At 41.2% G+C, this 22,186-nt stretch overlaps 1 protein-coding gene across 2 annotated transcripts in view; it reads right to left on the reverse strand.

Annotated features, from left to right (window-relative positions):
• Window positions 1-4,650: 4,650 nt before the first annotated feature.
• LOC138372014 (uncharacterized) overlaps window positions 4,651-22,186 on the reverse strand; it is a 73,127-nt gene continuing 55,591 nt past the window's right edge. For both annotated transcript variants that reach the window (XM_069337078.1, XM_069337079.1), the window contains 2 exons: window positions 20,034-20,467; window positions 4,651-5,694 (listed from right to left, as the gene is read on the reverse strand). In XM_069337078.1, coding sequence (XP_069193179.1) covers window positions 5,227-5,694; window positions 20,034-20,288 — 723 coding nt within the window. In that variant the 5' untranslated portion in view covers window positions 20,289-20,467 and the 3' untranslated portion in view covers window positions 4,651-5,226. The remainder of the gene's footprint in view (window positions 5,695-20,033; window positions 20,468-22,186) is intronic.

Raw genomic sequence — 22,186 nt, forward strand, 5'->3', positions numbered from 1 at the left:
TAGTGACCATGAACCCGCCATTCTCACTTGTGTGAGGGAGCAGCTCACCACCTACACCACTCTCACTTGTAGTGTGAGGGAGCAGCTCACCACCTACACCACTCTCACTTGTAGTGTGAGGGAGCAGCTCACCACCTACACCACTCACTTGTAGTGTGAGGGAGCAACTCACCACCTACACTACTCTCACTTGTAATAGGATTAAGATTCGCTGTTATTCATAGCTCCTGTCAGTAAACAATCATGAACAGAACAGCAGGATTTTATTTATGGTAAAATAGTATGGATGCACTGAAAATTGTCAGTGATATTGAAGGTAATTTTTGGACACCTAAAATATGTTTTTCTTTAAGCAAATGATATACTTTGCATGCAGTATGTATAATATATATATATATATATATATATATATATATGTCGTACCTAATAGCCAGAACGCACTTCTCAGCCTACTATTCAAGGCCCGATTTGCCTAATAAGCCAAGATTTCATGAATTAATGTTTTTTCGTCTACCTAACCTACCTAACCTAACCTAACCTAGCTTTTTTTGGCTACCTAACCTAACCTTACCTATAAATATAGGTTAGGTTAGGTAGGGTTGGTTAGGTTCGGTCATATATCTACGTTAATTTTAACTCCAATAAAAAAAATTGACCTCATACATAGAGAAAAGGGTTGCTTTATCATTTCATAAGAAAAAAATTATAGTAAATATATTAATTCAGGAAAACTTGGCTTATTAGGCAAATCGGGCCTTGAATAGTAGGCTGAGAAGTGAGTTCTGGCTACTAGGTACGACATATATATATATATATATATATATATATATATATATATATATGTCGTACCTAGTAGCCAGAACTCACTTCTCAGCCTACTATTCAAGGCCCGATTTGCCTAATAAGCCAAGTTTTCCTGAATTAATATATTTACTATAATTTTTTTCTTATGAAATGATAAAGCAACCCTTTTCTCTATGTATGAGGTCAATTTTTTTTTATTGGAGTTAAAATTAACGTAGATATATGACCGAACCTAACCAACCCTACCTAACCTAACCTAACCTATATTTATAGGTAAGGTTAGGTTAGGTAGCCAAAAAAAGCTAGGTTAGGTTAGGTAGGTTAGGTAGACGAAAAATCATTAATTCATGAAAACTTGGCTTATTAGGCAAATCGGGCCTTGATTAGTAGGCTGAGAAGTGCGTTCTGGCTATTAGGTACGACATATATATATATATATATATATATATATATATATATATATATATATATATATATATATATATATATATATATATATATATATATATATTTATTTATTTATTAAGATACATTACTGTGCAATAAAATGCAATAGCTGTATAGTTAATAAAACAATTATAATACAAACTTCTGTGAATGCAACTTAAACATTTGTTTCACTTCCCTCTCCCTGAGCAGTATAGAAACCTTCTCAATCTCTAAAATGGCAATCAGTTCTGTACAGTATCTAGTACTTTCCTAGTGTACATAGGCACTGAACATAGTTTGATCATACATATGATGAAGTAAATTAAAATAATAAGAAACGTCTATTTAACAGTACTTTGTCGAGACAATTATTTCATTTGTAACTTTAAATGATTGCCAGTATTTTCCTAATAATAATTAGAAATAATTATGTTTTATATATCTGAAGGGGCTGAAAAGTGGTTCTCTGAAGTAAGCTTCAATAAAACAGCTCCACATCAGATCAGAATATATCAGAATATCAGAAACTGCGAGTCCTTAATAGCCTACCTGAGACAAGAGACCAAGACCCTCCCACTCTCAGAGTTGCAGGAAACAGGAAGTCATCATCACCCTCGCTATAAAAACAAATCCTCAAAGAAAGTGAAGCAAAACAGACAACTGTGAGGTTCACAGGAAGTAAACAAACAATGCAACAAATGGCTTGGCAAACAATCCACTCAGCTGCTAGACTCTGTTATTGTGTGGTCCCAAGATATACCTGTGGAACGTGAAGGTGAAAAGTGTATTGAAATAGCTCAGGCTCTCATAAAAAACGAATTGCAGGTCATTCTAAACAAAACAGACATTATTGCTGCCTACAGAGTAGGCAAAAAGAATCCATCAGGACAAAACCAGCGGAAAATTCGCCTGAAGCTAACTTCCCAGTCCATGAAATCTTGTACGGACAGTTGCATCCCAACGTAAGGGAATATACATCAACGAGTGCTTGACTAGGAAAAGACAGCAACTCCTCTACCGCCTGCGTCAAATCTGTCATCAAAATCCAGATGCGATTCATCAGTGCTTCGTTAGAGATGGCTTGATTAAAGTGAGAAAGACTGCAGGGGGTAAAATGTTTACAATTGCTAATGAAGAGAACCTCAACACTTTCCTCTCCCAATGTGGTTTGTCTCACCTTATTATCACTCAATGAATCAACTTAACTAACCCCCTTGTCACCTAGTGCGGGCTAGGTATCCTAAGTCTCCTTGTTTAACTTTTTAAATTAATTTTTAATTTACTCTTTACTAGTCATTTACTGGACTTAATTAATTGAGTGCATTAATATTTATTTAGGTGTTATTAATTATACAGTCATAACTGAACTATTTATAGTTAATAATCATTAGCTTAAATTTGCCTATGTTTATTATTCAACTATTTTCTTTGATTTCATTTATTACCTAGTTTGCCTAGCCTCGCCATACTCTTACTCCATTGTACCCCTGGCTTTGCCTGTGTCTCAAATTGCAAATTGTTACTTACAGTGTACCTGAGAGTACTTGTAAGCAATCTACCTCATTTTTCTTTTGTTCATTTTGTTTTTGTATTGTATAGTCTTGTTTATATATTTTTCCCCCTTCTATATCAAAATTCTATTTTGTAATTGCAATTTCTGACCAGGGGAAAAAAGACAGGCCGTTTGGGGCTTAAATTGGGCCGTTGGTCAGCTTTCAGCCTCTGATTCTGCTATCGAGTTCAATAGGTTCTTCTCTTCCATCGGGTCATCCCTTGCAAATGATATTCCTTCTTCCAGTACTGATGTTAAGGACTATCTTACAGGTAACTATCCACAGTCTCTGTACCTAAAGCCTACTAATTCCACTGATGTCAATGAGATAATCCTTTCCCTTAAAACCAAGTCTAGTGCCCTTGAGGAGATACCAACTCTAATTTACAAAAAAGCCTCCAGATCTTTAGCCCCTGCTATTGCATTGCTCTTCAACAAGTCACTTGAACTCCAAACCTTTCCAGACATTCTAAAAAAAGCAAGAGTAACCCCTGTCCACAAATGTGGTGATCTCACAGATGTTAACTACAGACCTATATCAATCCTGCCTAACTTGTCAAAAATATTTGAAAAACTAATCTACAAGCAGCTTTACTCTTTTCTAGCCAAACACAATATACTTAGCTCTTGTCAATATGGCTTCAGACCCAAATAAAGCACTAACGATGCACTTATTAGTATGATTAACTTGATTCACGCAGCTCTTTATAAAAAAAAAAAGAGTTCCCTGTTGGGTTATTTGTGGACCTGCGTAAGGCTTTTGACACTGTCAACCACCAAAACCTCCTCCTTAAATTACATCATTATGGAGTCAGAGGACACGTACTCCCTGCAATACCTCAAATCTTACCTTACTGACAGGCTCCAGTATGTTTGTGAATAATACAATTTCTCCCACCCTACCCATCAACATTGATGTTCCTCAGGGCAGCATACTTGGCCCTCTCCTCTTTCTCATCTACATTAATGACCTTCTAAATGCCTCCCAACACCTCAAACCAATTCTATTTGCTGACGACACAACCTTCATTAACTCCAGTCCTGACCCCCTTGCTCTAAATGCCACTGTAAATACTGAACTAAATAAAGTCCATCTTTGGCTAACTGCCAACAAACTCGCCCTTAACATTGACAAAACGTTCTATATTCTGTTTGGCAATAAATCCTCTAATCAAATAAATCTCAAAATAAACAATACCCAAATTTGTAACAAATTAGATGGCAAATTTCTTGGCGTTCTCATCGACCACAAGCTGAATTTCCAGGGACACATTCTAAATATATCAAAAAAAGTTTCAAAAACTGTTGGCATTCTTTCTAAGATCAGATATTATGTACCCCGTCCTGCCCTGGTGACTATTACTCCCTTATCTATCCATATCTCGACTATGGTATTTGTGCTTGGGGTTCTACTACCCAAAATCATTTACGTCCTCTAATTACTCAACACAAAGCTGCTATTAGAACAATATCCAACACTGGCCCCAGACATCACTCTGCACCCCTACTCAAATCTCTGAATATGTTAGATATTAAGTCACTGCACATTCTCTCATGTGTATTATACATATATAAAACGCTGAACTGTAATGCCAATCCTGACCTCAAAAGATTCATTGAAGGTTGTAACAGAACCCATGAGCACCATACCAGAAATAAACACAGTTTTGATATTCCTAGAGTACGACTTAAACTAGAAATGCTCTTTAAATCAAGGGACCCAGAATGTGGAATGACCTTCCCAACCTCTCTCAACCAGTTTAAGATAAAAACGAAGCACTACCTAATAAACTCCCTGTAACCTACCTTACCCCTCTGCTGTCAACCCATGTCTTTTTCTGATCAGGGGAAAAAAGACACCAACACATGGGGGCGTAAATTTATTACAGGATAAATAATTCTGCAGAAGTAAAACAGGCTTCTAAGTAGGTCTTAACAAATGTATAACATAGCCGTGGCTAAATAAAAGTACACGAAACATCTTAAATTGTACACCTGTAGTAAAATAACGTAATCTTATAGCCTAGTAACAAACTCTGCAGAAACCTAATGTCCTAATGTCTAGAATTAGCAGCGAGGCGAATGTAACAAATCTAATTCTAAGTATAACAGGACACCAAAGTGAACAACATAAGGGAAACCCTATATAGCTGGAGAATAATCAGGCGGCGGAAAAATACACAGTGACTGGGAAAGCCTGATATGTATTTGGAGAAGAAAATAACCCCAGGTCAGAGGCCGAGCTACCAAGGAAGAAGGAATTACCTGACATAAGGTAGGGCTTACTAGTAGAATGGCTGTAAAGTCAAAGTAGTAGCTGCGGACAGCGGAACACTTGGGGTCGGGCGCTGCACCCCCACCCCGCAGGCCAGTAGGTCGGACCCCCTCCCGAAGGGCAAGTGCCCGCTGGCCGCGAGGGAAACCTCAGGGTGGCAGAGCAACTACGCTACCGAACAAGGAAGGAAGGAGGACAGACTGGAGGAGCTCGCACGTCGCCTCAACTTATGCCCCCTGGCCCTGGCCCGTGGGCGACGGTCGGTGAAGGTGGGGGGGAGGGCGGCTGTAGCAGCCGCGGCAGGGTCGGCCTCGGTGGTCCCCATGCCCAGAAGGCTTGTGACATGAGAGGGCCCCCGAGCCTGCGCGATGGGCGCCTGCAGCGTCGTCCAATCGTCGGCCGAAAGGGGTGGAGTCTGCGACGCTGTGCCACCTGCCGCTTTGCCGGCAGGGGGCCTCTGGGAAGTGTGGTCGCCGTCCACATCACAGCCGCCCGAGGAGGGGGAGGCGAAGCGGGCGGGTTTCGTCCGGGCCCTGGCCGGCTGCGTCCTCACACCACTGTGCTGTTGTCCTCGCACGACGCCGCCCGAGCCCTCTTCCGTGTTGCATTTGCTGCGTGATCCGGCTTCTCGCCACTGCGGAAAATGAAAAAGTAAGCATCGGCAGGTCTAACGGGAAAAAAAAAAAAAAAAAAAAAACAGGCAGGGAGACCCAGCTGCCGCACCGGCAACAGTCACATACACAAGTAGACAAAAGCAAAGGTAAAGTTAAGTGTCCATAGTGAGTGAGAATACCGGACATAGCCAATGCTATCGTAATAAATGCCAATGTAATAAAAGCTGAGCAGTTAAAATAGATTAAGAGTAATATTCATGTATAGATTGAACAGTATTATTCATGGTATAGTTTGTTTATATTAAGACAGTATTATTCGTGGTATAGTTTGGAAGAATTCAAACAAAAATAATCTCAAAAGTGAAAAGCAAAATTATTTGCGTATCCCACTAGAAATGGACACTGCTTTAACACTGCAACAGTGTTATTAAGTAAATACCGGGCATAACTGAAGCTGGACTATGTAACAAATTAAATTTAGAAAACTTAAATAATATAAATAACAGTGAGGCCAAAATAGCAAGAGAGGCATGAGGCTTATAAGCAGTGCTAGAAAACAATAAATAGCGGAGTAAATACAAGACAAACAAACTGAACAAGTAAATAGCTTAAGACTGTATTATAATATACTTTTATTCAAGCTGAACAAATAAAAGAGTAAACAGTGATAATCATGGATAATTTGGGTAGATTAAAGCAGGACTATACAAGGTATAGGATGGTTAGGTTAAACAGTAATATATGCATGGTATAGTTTGGATAGATTAAAACTAATGTTCATGGGATAGATTGGTTAATTAAACAGTACTTATTCATGGAATAGTTTGTCTAGATTAAAACAATAATAGTCTCAAAAGTGAAAACAAAATTATTTGCGTATCCCACAGCAATGGACACTGCTTTAACGCTGCAACAGGATTAGTAAGTAAATACAAGGCATAACTGAAAGCTGAACAAAGTAATAAATTAATTTAGGGAAACTTAAATAAATGATAACATGGCGTAGCTCACCCAAGCCGACAGACCGCTCTACGGCATGCGGCTACCCTGGAGGAGTAGAACAGAACAGTGAGAACGGGAGGGGAATATTATATTCTAATAAAATAAGACCGTAATATAATGTACTTGCATATAAGCTGAACAAATAAAAGAAACAGTGGTAATCATGGGAAGATTTGGTAGCTTAAAGCGGGATTAATCAAGGGATAGGATGGTAGCTTAAACAGTAATGTGCATGGTATGGTTTGGATAGCATAAAACTGTAATGTTCAAGGGATGGAATGGTTATTAAAACAGTACTAATCAAGGGAGAATGGCTAGCCTAAAGCAATAATATTCTCAAAAGTGAAACAAAATTAGTCGAGTATCCCACAGCAATGGACACTGCATTAACGCTGCAAGAGGAATAGTAAGTAAATACAAGGCATAACTGTAAGCTGAACAATGCAATAAATTAATTTAGAAAACTTAAATAAAAGATAATAACATAACATAGCCCACCCAAACGGACAGACCGCTTGACGGCATGCGCCTGCGCTGGAATAGGACAGGACAGAGAAACAGGAGGGAATGTGTACGTGCAGGAACAACAGGCGGCTACACCGAGTGGACGAGACGTCATGGAACAAACAGGCCGGTCTACGCCGGTCAGGCCAAACTGCTGGGGCGAACATAACGTGGGACACCGGGCCAGTAAACATCTGGGGACGAACAAACCGGGATACACCGGCCAGCCCAAACGACTGGGTACGATACACCGGCCATCCCAGACGACTGGGTACGAACAGAACGGGCTACACCGGCCAGACAAACGTCTGGAACAAACAAGCTGAGCTACACCAGCCAGACAAACAACTGGGACGAACACGCTGGGCTTCACCAGCCAGACAACTGGGACGAACAAACTGGGCTTCAACAGCCAGACAAACGTCTGGGGCGAACAAGCTGGGCTACACCAGCCAGACAAACGTCTGGGGCGAATAAGCTGGCCTACACCAGCCAGACAACAACTGGGACGAACAAGCTGGGCTACACCAAGCGGCCAAACGTCTAGGTACGAACAGGCTGGGCTACACCAGCCAGACAAACGTCTAGGACAAACAGGCTGGGCTACACCAGCCAGACAAACGTCTAGGACAAACAGGCTGGGCTACACCAGCCAGACAAACGTCTGAAGAAGAACATGCCGGACGACACCGGCTGACGCAAGGCAGCCATTAACAAGAAAGTTTTGGGCCTACCCACCGGGGCACCGCCGCCACAAGGGCGTCTCCTGCCCGAGGGCGAGAGGGAGAAGGACAGGAAGGAAGAGCAACACAGCCCAAGGCAAGCGCTCCTCTGAGAGCCATGCCACGTGGGTGATGCCGACCTTGGCATGGGCCCCTAGGGTCGGGCCTGTCATGTTCACAGAAAATGGTACCATCCGTTTTCTATGTGTGGCGGAGCAGACGCCAGAGAGAAGGTAAACAGAGCGTACAGGACGCCCGCCAAGCTTGGAAGCAGCTAGTCATGTAATTGTGTATATACGTATTAAAGTCAGTAACCAAGCGATGACTTTATATCAACCCCACAATCAAGACTTCCTCAGTAACACACAAACACCACATTGGCGACGAGGATGAACTGGGAGCGCAGGTATTTTGTTCAACTTCAAACAAGGAAGGAGCATGCTGTCTCGCCCAGAGGAAGAAGGAGAAGTCGTGCTGTGAGCACCATACCCAATGCTGTGTGCTAACCAATGCTTTGTGCTAAACGATGCTATGTGCTAACCAATGCTGTGCGCTAACCAAAGCTATGTGCTACCCAAAGCATGTGCTGACTCAAGCTGTGTAAGAGTAATCTGCGTGCCGACGCCGTGTACAAAACGACGCTTTGATGTGTACAAAATCTGATGTTTTGGTTACGAAACGACGCTTCGTGCTACAAAATTCTTCACACTGAACAACTGCTGTACCGACTGCTGTACCAACTGCTGTACCAACTGCTGTGAGTAGGAACAACACATGTACACAAGGGCTAGGTAAGAAGTCAGTTGCTGCTATATTGTGCACTGTTGTGAACTTTTGCATTAAAATGCTTGTGCGCTTTGCAAAATTAAATTAGTGAATTCTTAACTAACATATACAGTGCAGTAAGTGTTTAATATTCTGAGGAACATTTAAGTGATAAGTTACATTTATTCAGTAAAAATGGCAAATATACCTCAGTTTCCTGCATTTGATCCTGACCGTGACCAGACAAACCTGTCACAGAGGTGGTTCAAATGGCTTAAAAGGTTTGAAAATTTGTTGATAGTTTCTGACATCAAAAGTGCTGAAAGAAAGCGTGCCCTTTCTACTTTATTATGCAGGTGATAGAGTTTGTGACATCTTTGATACACTGAAAGACACTGGTGGTGCCAAAGATTATGACATTGCCAAAGCCAAACTAACAGAGCATTTCAAACCAAGGCAAAATACTGCAATGGAAATTATGCATTTCAGGAGAGCCAGACAACTCTCTAATGAAACCGTTGATCAATTCCACACACGTCTGCAGGGTTTAGCAGCCCATTGTGAGTTTGCCGATATTGACAAAGAAATCAAACGGCAAATAATTGAAACGTGCACATCTACTCGTCTTCGTCGAAGAGCTCTAGAACTTGTTGATGAAAGTTCTCTTACCAAGATACTGGATATGGCTCGTCGAATGGAAGATGCTGCATGTGATGCTCGTGTCATGGAGTGCAGTGCCAACAACGGTTTTGCCACTGTTACTAACAGTGATGAGGTATGTAAGGTTCAGGGAGGACATCGTAATCAAAGATGATATCATGCCAAACCTAACAGTAAATTGAGCCGAGAACCACATCACAACTGGGGTCATGGAACAAGACTCAAGCAGTCACAACGACCCACATCAGAGGGTGTCAACAATAAATGTTACAATTGTGGAGGAGACTACCCACACCAAGACAATGTTTGTCCTGCTCAAGGTAAGAAGTGCTATGAGTGTGGAAAACTAGGTCATTTTGGTGCTGTGTCGTTCTGCACTAAAGAAACCACAGTCAATGAATAAAAGCACTGTACGAGGATCAGGTCATAGGGGTCGAGGTGGTAAACACAATATTGCACCTCATATCCAGAATGTTAATGTACAAGACATTTCATTACAACCAGTCTCAAATGACAGTGAATGTGATTATACTTATGGAGTACAATCAATCACAGAATGGAATGATCTTCCAAACAACCCAGAGACTATAGTATACATTGCTGGTATTTGTCTCTAAGTTCTCATTGACACTGGATCAAACATTGACACCATTGCTGAGTGCCACTATAAAAAATTTAAAAAACAGTTCCCAAAGCTTGAGAACTATAATGGCAAAGCCACTGCCTATGCTTCAAAGGTAGCCTTGCCAGTGATTGGAACTTTCACTGCAGAGATTAAGTTAAAGAGTGCAATGCTCATTACTACATTCCATGTTAGGAATGCAGAGGAGTCTTTACTCAGTTACAAAACTTCAACCAAATTGGGGCTACTTCAGCTTTCTAATGCTGTAGCAGTGGAATCTGCAAACAATGTTGATGGTATTGTTGAATTTTCCGATCGATTTAAATCCATAGGTTGTTATACTGATAGCAAAGTACATCTGCATATCAACCCAGATGTAATTCCAGTTGCCCAACCACATCGCCGACAACCATTCCATACTCTCAAGAAAGTCGATGCCGAACTGGATAGGCTGATGGAACTAGATATCATTGAACCAGTAACAGGCCCAACACCATGGGTAAGCCCAATTGTCACTCCACCAAAGCCGAAGAATCCAGATGAGATACGCATTTGTGTGGACATGCGTGTTCCCAACAAGGCAATAATGCGTGAACGCCATCCTACACCCACTGTAGATGATATGATCTACCGCTTGAATGGTGCAACTGTATTCAGCAAGTTAGATTTAAACAAGGGCTATCATCAGCTTGAACTTTATGATGAGAGTCGCTTCATCACAACGTTTACGACACATTGAGGTCTGTATAGGTACAAGCGCCTGAGTTTTGGTATCAACAGTGCTGCCGAGGTATTCCAGCATATCAGCCAGGTATTGCAAGATATACCTAATGCTGATAGCATGTCTGATGACATTGTTTATGGCCGTACCCAAGCTGAACACGACAAAGCTCTTCGTGCAACATTGCAACGCTTACGAGAAAAGAATTTGACGCTAAGCCGAGCAAAGTGCGAGTTCAATCAACATAAAACTGAATTCTTTGGACATGTACTTAGTGACAAAGGTCTGTCTCCAGATCCTAAGAAAGTTGCAGATATCAAGAATGCTGCACCTCCTTCAACGTCCACTGAAGTACATAGTTTTTTGGGAATGGCAAACTACTGTTCTCGCTTCATTCCAGATTTTGCTACCATTACGAAGCCTCTACGTGAGCTCCTGAAGAAAAATGCATCATGGTACTGGAGCGATATCGAGCAAAATGCATTTGATGCTGTGAAAGATGCACTAGTAGAGAATGCGACTGCTGCATACTTTGATCCATCAATGGACACTGAGTTAACGGTGGATGCTAGTCCTGTTGGTTTAGGTGCTGTTTTAGCCCAACACAAACCTGGTCAACCAGATTCCAGAGTAGTAATTGCCTACGCCAGCCGTTCTCTCACAGATGTTGAGCAACGATACAGTCAGACAGAGAAGGAAGCTCTTGCTCTTGTATGGGGCTGTGAACACTTCAATGTGTATCTGCTTGGTGCGCCCTTCACCACGATAGTTACTGACCACAAACCGTTGGAGACCATCTTCAAATAATCCAAAGTCCAAACCACCAGCTCGCATTGAGAGATGGGCTCTTCGTCTGCAACCATACAACTTTACGGTGAAATACAAGCCGGGTGCAGGCAATCCCGCTGATTACATCAGTCGACATCCTGCCAACAGTTTCACCATCACCAAGCATCAGCAAGTTGCCGAGGAATATGTACACTCTGTAACCTGTGATGCAGTCCCTAAGGCTCTCGCTCTTGATGAAATCCGTACTGCAACCCTAGGACGACCCAACTCTGCAAGCAACAGTGGATGCATTGACTAAGAAAAAGTTTCCACACATCCCGCCCTCAGGAGTTGACCAAGATGCATTCAAAGCACTTTAACGCATCCAGACAGAATTAAGTGTTATGCAACAACGCGACACTGTGCTGCGAGGTACTCGTATCGTTATTCCAGCTGTTCTCCAGCAACGTGCTCTGAAGCTTGCACATCAAGGACACCAAGGTCTTGTTAGGACCAAACAGCTGCTACGAGAAAAGGTGTGGTTTCCTGGCATTGATCGTCAAGCAAAGGATATGCATGATGCCTGTGTCCCTTGCCAAGCTGCAGTGGATACTTCAAGACCAACACCTCTACAACCTTCACCACTACCTGCTGCACCATGGACGGAAGTATCGATGGACTTCTGCGGACCACTACCAACTGGAGAGTACTTGATGGTAGTCATTGATGATCACTCACGTTATCCAGAAGTAGAAATCATCACTTCCACATCAGCAAAGGCCGTCATCCCGAAACTCGACAAGATCTTTTCAAACCTTGGCATTCCTGAAGTTGTCAAGACTGACAATGGACCGCCATTCAATGGACAAGACTTCGTCAACTTTGCTGAGCATATTGGATTCAAACACCGCCGTGTGATGCCACTACATCCTCAAGCAAATGGAGAAGTTGAGAGATTCATGCAACCTCTCATGAAAGCGGTACGCTGTGCTCATGCCAAAGGACGACCTTGGAAACAAGCTATGTATGCTTTTCTCAGGAACTACCGTGCAACACCGCATGGAACACTGGGCAAGTCACCTGGTGAACTTTTATTTGGACGTCCTATGAGGATCTCACTACCCGTCATGCCAGCCGAGGTAACGGATAAACGTCTCGCTGAGAAGGATGCACTAGCCAAGGGCAAAATGAAAATTGCTCATGATCAACGTGCAAAGAAACAGTTCATAAAGGTTGGAAATACTGTTCTCGTTAAAAAGAAAAAAAGAGGGAAAGCTAGATATGCCGTATGATACAAAATCATATAAAGTGATTATATAGTGTAAAAGGAACTATGGTATGAGGGTCGAGTCGAGGTCGAGGGAGGGGGTAGACGTACCGTGCGCGCTCCGTTAAAATCGTGACATTAACAGGGATTCGTAGGACTACTGCCGTGGATTACTGATTACAGACATAAAGTGCATAGTGACCGCTGGAAAATTGAAAATAGTCATTAACAATAGAACTTTGTGTTAAATAGAGAATAAACGCGAGACCACGTGTGAGCCAGTGAACGAGGCTTTGTGTACATGCATGTATTAGGATAAAAAAACGAAACAAAAAAAATAGTGAACGGTGATTCGTGGAACAGTGATGTGGAACGGGTATCACAACAACATATAAGTTGAAAGTGAATATTATAAATATAGAATAATAGAAATATAAAATAGTGGCAAGAGGCGGCATCAGTGGTTATAAATCGGGTAACTGGAAACTGGTGACATCAACCTGGGCCACAAGAGGTCACGTGTACTGACCAGGGACCAGCCTCGCTACCTACGCTAAGTACCTGCCATAAAGTTTGAACAAAATAACACACATATTACAAATATACGATATACATATAATATTATAATATTAAACATATAAATATATAAACATATATATTGTTACAAATATACAATATACATATAATATTATAAATATATAGATATATACAACAAAACAAGGCAATATGGGAGTAAATAAACAAATTTGTGGCCACTGTAACAACTTCTTAAAGACGAAGGTAACGGGAATTGAATGTTATATCTGTAAGACTAGATTCCATTCGGCTTGTGCAGGAGTGAGTAACACTACGGCACTGAGAGCTGGCCACTTGCTCTGGGTGTGTAAAAATGACCTGCCAGCTTGGAATATCCTAAAAAACCTTCTAGATAACATGACGCATGATCGGAAAACATCATTCATTGGAAGCCTACCAGCCATCCAGAAGGAGTGGGAAAGGAACAATAATTCTAATATACAAGGGGCGGAGGCTATAGTCAGGGATGAAACTGAGGCTGAAACTCAGGAAGTTGCAAACTCTGACTCAGTAGGCCAGGATGTAGATGACAGTAAACTAGAAAGTGTACCAGACAGCACTGACAGCTCGATAGGTACAGACACCACGACGGTTCTCGATAGAGCAATTCAGAACAGAAGGACAGACTTATGCAAATTTTATGCAAAGGGCATATGCAGACATAGATATGCTGGTAATAAGAAAGGATTAGAATGCAGTTACCAACATCCCAAAAAAATTTTAAATATGCTTAGGAAAGGTGAGTGTCGATTTGGATCAACATGTAGGTTTTTTCATCCTGACATGTGCCAAACCTCACTGGAGGACAGAAAATGCTATGACCTTAGCTGCCCACACTTTCACGTGAAAGGCACGGAACGCTACATAAAGAGTGGCAAGCAGGATAATGAATTTGGAGGAAACTATAAATTTTTTATACCAGACCGGCAGAGAATTCAAAAGGAGCAGCATGGAGAGTGTATGGAACTGGATGCCAGATCCACTGGCATTCCAGAATTACAGATACAATTACCCACCGAAAGGGAACTACAACTACGACAGAAAACTGCCCTACAACAATCAGTACTGGTCAGAACAAACTCATGTCTACGATTAATGGACGTGCCGAAAAAGTCTCCCATTCAAACTATCACTAATAGAGTAACCTCATTCATCTTTGCCAACATACAAGGACTGAAAACAAGAACAAACAACAAAGTACAGTTCATAAATGGCCTCCTCACGGAGTCAAATGCAGTATTTGGAGCTTTCACAGAAACCCATGCAGGGGAATTGTTGGACAGTGAGATCTGGATTCCAGGATATAACCTATACAGGTGTGATAGGAAAATTAGGTCACATGGAGGAGTGGGTCTGTATATTAGGGAAGACCTTGTATGCTCGGAGCTCCTAAACGTTACAAATGAGGTGGTAGAGGTATTGGGATTAAAAATAGAGAAAATAAATTTAGTGATTATACTAATATACAAACCGCCAGATGCAACGGCTGAGGAATTCACAGAACAGATAAGCAAAATAGAGAATAGCCTTGATAATTTGGAGAACCCGATACCTGATATTATTTTCCTAGGTGACTTCAACTTGCCTAGTCTCAGGTGGAAAATAGCAAACAATAATATTATACCAGGAAATCTATCAGGACCTAACCAACCACAGATTAGAGAACTACTTAGATTCTGTGACAAATTTTCACTCAATCGGCAGATATCGGAGCCAACGAGAAATGAAAATATTCTAGATCTGGTCTTTACGAACAATGAAGACATTATCAGAGACATTACGATATCAGATACCACATACTCAGATCACAAACTCATTGAAGTGCAAACGACCATCAATACTCAGAATAGACCTAAAACGTTGATAAAGCGAGAGGGGCTATTCAGTAAATTCAATTTTAATAATAAAAGGATAGACTGGGAGATAATAAACAGGGAACTTACAAACATTCCATGGGGAACTGTTCTAAATAATACAAGTCCTACAGAAGGAATAGAAAAACTTACTTCAGAAGCGTATCAAGTCTGTCTGAAACGTGTTCCTTTGAGGAAAGCCAGAAAGAGATCTAACGTAGAAAGAGAACGCAGACGACACTATAAACGCAGGAAAAAAATAACGGAACTGCTTATGCAGACACGAATTTCCCGTCAAAGAAGGAACAATTTAAATAGGGAGATTGAAGAAATCGAGCGGAAATTGAAACACTCATATGAAACTGAAGAAAGGCAGTTAGAACAGAAAGCAATTCAGGAAATAAAGAAAAATCCAAAATATTTCTTCTCATATGCGAAATCAAAAGCAAAAACCACTGCCAGTATTGGACCTATTCGTACAAGTGAAGGTTCATACACGGAGGATGACAAAGAAATTAGTGAAATCCTAAAAACGCAGTATGAGGACATGTTTAGCACTCCAATAAACATGAAGGTGGAAGATCCAGACAATTTATTTATGCGGGATATTCAAACCCCTGTAAATATAACTGATATAAACACGAGCGCACTAAATTTTGAAAAAGAAATTGAAAACATGCCCATGCACTCGGCCCCAGGTCCAGACTCAAGGAATTCAATATTTATAAAGAAATGCAAAGTGCCGGTAGCACAGGCACTCAGTATAGTGTGGAGGAAGAGCTTGGACACGGGGGAGATAACAGATGCACTTAAAGTAGCAGACATAGCCCCTCTACACAAGGGAGGGAGCAAAGCATTGGCAAAAAATTATAGACCAGTTGCACTAACATCGCACATCATAAAAGTATTTGAGAGAGTGATTAGGAGTCAGGTCACCAATTTCATGGAGACCAATGACCTTCATAACCCAGGCCAACATGGATTTCGAGCGGGAAGATCGTGCCTCTCACAGCTACTTGAGCACTACGACAAAGTCACTGAGGCATTAGAAGAGAAACAGAATGCTGATGTGATATACACGGACTTCGCAAAGGCCTTCGATAAATGTGACCATGGCGTGATAGCACACAAAATGAAGTCAATGGGAATAACCGGTAAAGTAGGACGCTGGATACTCAGTTTCCTGTCAAACAGGACTCGGCGAGTAACTGTCAACCATATAAAATCTAGTCCAAGTGCAGTGAAAAGCTCTGTACCTCAGGGTACAGTCCTTGCACCACTGCTTTTCCTCATTCTCATATCAGATATAGACAAAAATACAAGTCACAGCTTCGTATCATCCTTTGCAGATGACACAAAAATCAGTATGAAAATTACCTCGGCTGAGGACATTGAAAAACTTCAAGCTGATATTAATAAAGTTTTCGACTGGGCATCAGAAAATAACATGATGTTTAACAGTGATAAATTCCAGGTACTCAGGTACGGTAAAAATGAGGACCTTAAACATAATACAGAGTACAAAACACAATCAAATGTACCCATAGTAGGAAAACAGCATGTAAAGGATTTGGGAATAATAATGTCTGACGACCTAACGTTTAAGGAGCATAACCAAGCAAATATTGTGACAGCCAGAAAAATGATAGGATGGATTACGAGAACTTTCAAATCCAGGGATCCCATCACAATGGTTGTACTCTTCAAGGCACTTGTGTTGTCCCGTCTTGAGTACTGCTCAGTACTCACTTCCCCCTTCAAAGCAGGAGAGATTGCTGAAATAGAGGGAATACAGAGAACATATACGGCACGCATAGACGCAATAAAGCACCTAAATTATTGGGATCGTCTCAAAGCCCTCCAAATGTACTCACTAGAAAGAAGACGAGAGAGATATCAAATAATATACACCTGGAAGATACTGGAGGGCCAAGTACCAAATCTACACAGTAAAATAACAACGTACTGGAGTGAACGACATGGAGGAAAATGTAGAATAGAACCAATGAAGAGCAGAGGTGCCATAGGCACAATCAGAGAACACTGTATAAACATCAGAGGTCCGCGGTTGTTCAACGTCCTCCCAGCAAGCATAAGAAATATTGCCGGAACAACCGTGGACATTTTCAAGAGGAAACTAGATTTATTCCTCCAAGGAGTGCCGGACCAACCGGGCTGTGGTGGGTATGTGGGCCTGCGGGCCGCTCCAAGCAACAGCCTGGTGGACCAAACTCTCACAAGTCGAGCCTGGCCTCGGGCCGGGCTTGGGGAGTAGAACAACTCCCAGAACCCCATCAACCAGGTAACCAGGTAACAGCGAGTAATAGAGATCATAGTATAACACGTAATATGGCTTATTTCAAAGTGATTCCAACTAGTGTAGAAAATGATGAAGTGCAAAGTCGTGCAAAAGAAAAAGAAAAAAATAGTTGTAACCCGACAAACAATTCATCAAGGGATGTTATTGTATTTGGAGAGACTCGTCCTAAACGTCATATTAAACGCCCTACACGATTTGATGATTAATTGTGTTCTTATGTAATGAAAAGTATTTACTTATTATGCTAAACTAAATTTAATATTGTTTGAATAATGCAGAAATCTCATTCAATATTTTGTAACTTTGTATTACAGTTTCTTTCATGTTTGTTTAACATTTCATATGTATTTTTAACATTGAAATCCTTTGTGGTAAAGATTAAGTTGTTTAACCCTTCAATTGCGCATCGCATCATATGGTGCTTTGACCGACTTGCAGTAAATTGCGCATCGCATCATGTGATGCTTTGGAGTACTATGCAAGATTTAAACGGCCCGCGGATACACGGGGTTCACCACACCATCAGGGCTCTTGTAAACAGACGCCATTTTTTAAAAAAAATCGTGGGCCAAACTCCAGGGTGTTAGGGGCCTCAGTATTGAGTCAGTTACCAAGCCTGACGCATGCAGCAGGAGCTCACAGCACTGCTGTTCAGCTTGTGACCACAGCATCGCCTAAAAATGCCATAATATTCTTGTTCATGCTATTATGTAGCGATGATATTTTTACAGAAGACCCCTGACTGTGATAAAACTGACCAGGGTTCTGATAATAGCAGGATTGTGGTGATATTTGGCGCTGTGCACCATGGAGGGAGGAGTAATGCTGTGGGAGGGAGGATGATGGCATTGTCTTGAGTGTGTGTGGCCACCTTTTATTGACTGCACTCACCATACCAGCTTAGTGGTTCGCTATGGTGAACACAAATGTAGATACTTATATATAACGTGTGTATAGTGTGAGAACAGCGAGAGTAGGAGGTTGGGAGCCGCCATTTTGGTGAGGGAGGAGCGTCGTCTGCAGGACTTGTCATGTTTACTGATGACCACGATGGTCTTTGGGCACCATACCAGTTTACTTGTACAAGTATGGTGAATAAAACAGGTAGATATTTATATATAATGTGTGTATATAGCGTAATAACACCACAATCAGTATTGTTGTAGGAGACATTAGTGCGTCTGGCCTTGAGGGCAGCCGCCACCAGCTGACTGTGTGAGTAGCTTCGTCTCTGTGCCTTTACTCACCATACAAGCTTAGATGTACAGTTATGGTGAACAAAACATGTAGATACTTCTGCCACTGCCACTCAGCATACCAACTTAGTGGTTTGTCATGGTGAACAAAACATGCAGATACTTATATATAACCTGTGTATATAGTGTAATAACCGACAAAGTATTTGTTCACTGTTTGATGAACATAATTGAATCAACAATATGCACACCATATTTTTGAGTACAGCGATGATTTACTCATTTTATTATATAAATATATCACACTACACACTATTGAATAATATTACAGCAAAAAAACTACGAAAAATCAGACATTGAAATAATTAGGTAATTATCTGGAAACTCCGGCCTGACAGCTGGCGATCAACAGACCGCCTGGGACGCACGCTCAGTCAGCGCCTGATTTTTGTCACACTTCCCCGCCCTATAGCGGGCAATATATGCCACTTACGATTTTTTTATTATTTTTCCCGTGATCAGTGAACACTAACATGTTAGGAAGAATTTATTTTTTTTTTTTTTTTTTGGTATGCGCCTGTGGGTGTCAAATGGTATATAGCTATGCGCCATTTAAGGGTTAAGAAAACTAGTATTTGTAAATGCTATTTCTTCTCTTCGAGTCAACAAAGAGAACCACTCAATTCTTCAAATTGGATCTACGGAGCATGGCTGATTCACCAGGAAAACAAACCCAATTTTTAGGGTATATTTCGACATAACAGATAATTAGCAGATCTTCCTCACAAAAGCCACGAGACTTTAAAATAGCAGATCATTATTTATAGGGTCCCGGAAGTACAGTCGGATTCGCTCTACTAAATCTTGAATTCCGGGTTCGGATTCCGGACGGAAGGGAAATGATTAGCTGCGTTTCCAATTCCATAATTTCCCTGTTCACCTACTGTAAATAGGTTAATCAGCTTGTTGTGGGGCTGCATCCTAGGGAGGGTCGAAGTCCCCCCCCCCCCACCCTTGGGGGGGGGACCTCGATATAAGCCTAACATGTATATATACAATGGTTACATGTCCCCCGACAATGAATTATTAAATCATAATCCTATTCACTTTGTAATATAAATATATTTCTTTAGTCTATCACAAAATACACTTTCCAAGTGCCAGTAACAGAAAACGAAAACATTTCTTTCAATAGATAACACTTAAATACAACAAATTATTATTTTTGTTCTGTGTTTGTCTTCTCGAAAAAGATTACTCCATGTCTTATTGAAAGAGTTCTCCATTCTTGGATTACTTGGCGCGGAGAAACATTTTTGGGTGACTAATTCTAGCGAGACAACTGGACGACTTACTTTAGCGAGACACTACTGGATGACTTACCCTCGCGAGAAAAGTGAACATTTCTTGCTCAGCAATGCGGCGACCAATACACATCCTGGTACCAGCACCAAAGGGCAGGGTGGCATAGGGATGGATGGGGCCAAGGGGCTTGTGCCTCAACCAACGCTCAGGAATAAACTCCTTTGCCCGCGGGAACAAGGACTCGTCCCAGCCCATCAGCATGCCGAGCATAGCCACCATCCACTGGGCGCCGCCAGAAACGTGTCGAGTTAATGAAACAGATAACACATGCATTATTATATGCTGATGTAAAGTGATCTTTTAGGGCAATGTATCCCAATATTCATATGGAAATGAAGCGAACGTTCACTTTATTACAGTGAAGGCAACACAGCCCTTTAGGAATTAAGTAGCCACTTAGTACAAGGTCCTTGTCCAACGTTCTTCCCATTCCAAGCACTATAGGGAAAACCCTGGAAAAAAAAAAAATATTCAATTACACATATGATAATATTATATAATTAAAATCCAGTTCAGCTTTTGCACACCAATGAATTGAATATAAAGAAAACACTAGAGGAAAAAATTGCTATTCCGGATGCCTTCAACCTTCTCACAAGGGGTTTCTCTCTCCCTAAGGTTTCTCACCTTCTGAGGTGAGGCAAGTCCACCTTCGTCCCCCAGCAGCACTGAACTAAGTAAGCAACACACGCTTCTGAATTTCATGCTGGAAATCATCATTAAACTTCCACATGACTCGGTGGAAACTAAGTACTCTTCAGATCAGATCTGGGGGTTTTAGTGTCTTTACAGCTGACCAGATTGGATTGCCAGCCTTCATAAGAATATCACAATAAAGGAACTGCAGAAGGCATATTGGCCCTTACGAGGCAACTCCTGCTTATATTCAAATAAAATTATTAACATACATGTCCATCCCTTGCTCGAAGTGTCGGAAAATCCGACACCATTTAATAATAATATCATACAGACAGATAAGAGCTGTGTTGTATAAACAAGTTACCCATAGAAAACGTAACTTGTAGTGGAATTACCGTCTAAAGAAAACGGGATATCATCACCACATACTATTATATTCTCCACCTATTATGGTGGGAATTGTTCTTAAATACATTAGTCTTTGGACTTTACCATCAAAAAAACATCTTATATAAATTAACTTAATTATCAATATTAAAGAGTAAATGTGACCCTTCTATCACTTTCTGACATGTGGACAATGTAAGCCAGGCATCAGAGTGAGGAAGGAGGGCAGCCATTGTTTGTACGAGACCAGAGGCTCACACGGGAGCAAATTCGGCTCCTGTTAAATTTACTTGGACGTAGTGTTATGGAAACCAAAGGTGTACCATTGTCAACACGCTGTCTACAAATTCAAGTTAAGTGTCTATCCGAAACCCGTTTATCATTCATTTATGGCCATTAATGTCAAGATATAGGGTGACCCGGTTAGATCACGTGGAAGCCTCAAACTAAAGGTAATTAAGCCAGGTCTTTATTGTTCCATGTACTGTATAGTGTTTTCTCTGATATAGCTTGTCATATATAGGTATCTGGCTTCACAGCTAGCGCACTTTTGACAGGTCAAGACGAGGATGCAAGATTTTGTGCACCAGTTACTGGGTGATGGAAGCTACCTCAAAGAGGATAATTTGGTGTCTACACCCTAGTTATAGCTGGTGGACTAACCTGCTGTACTATAAGATAAGGAACCTTTTCAATGTATGTAGTCTATTCTTGTAGTTTGATTGGCTGCATATATATAAACTAATAAACCCCCCCCCCCTAATGTGTAGAGGATCGATTTGTGAGATTATGAGATTATTGCAGAAATACAGTCCACTTAACATTATACAAATTGCTATCGAAGTATATAAATTAACGTAAATATAAATTCATATAAATTAAATAAATATAAATCTCACAGGTCGGTTCCCACACGAAGCAATCCAGCGATCCCATGTCAATTATGTGACCTGGTAATTTGTTCCATAATTCTACACCGTTCCTAAACCAATTTTTTTTGAGACAGACAGACAGACACACACACACACATACACACACAGACACACACACACAGACACACACAGACACACACACACACACACACACACAGACACACACACAGACACACACACAGACAGACAGACAGGCAGACACACACACACACA

This window comes from Procambarus clarkii, chromosome 37, assembly GCF_040958095.1.
Source record: "Procambarus clarkii isolate CNS0578487 chromosome 37, FALCON_Pclarkii_2.0, whole genome shotgun sequence".
NCBI lineage: Eukaryota > Metazoa > Arthropoda > Malacostraca > Decapoda > Cambaridae > Procambarus > Procambarus clarkii.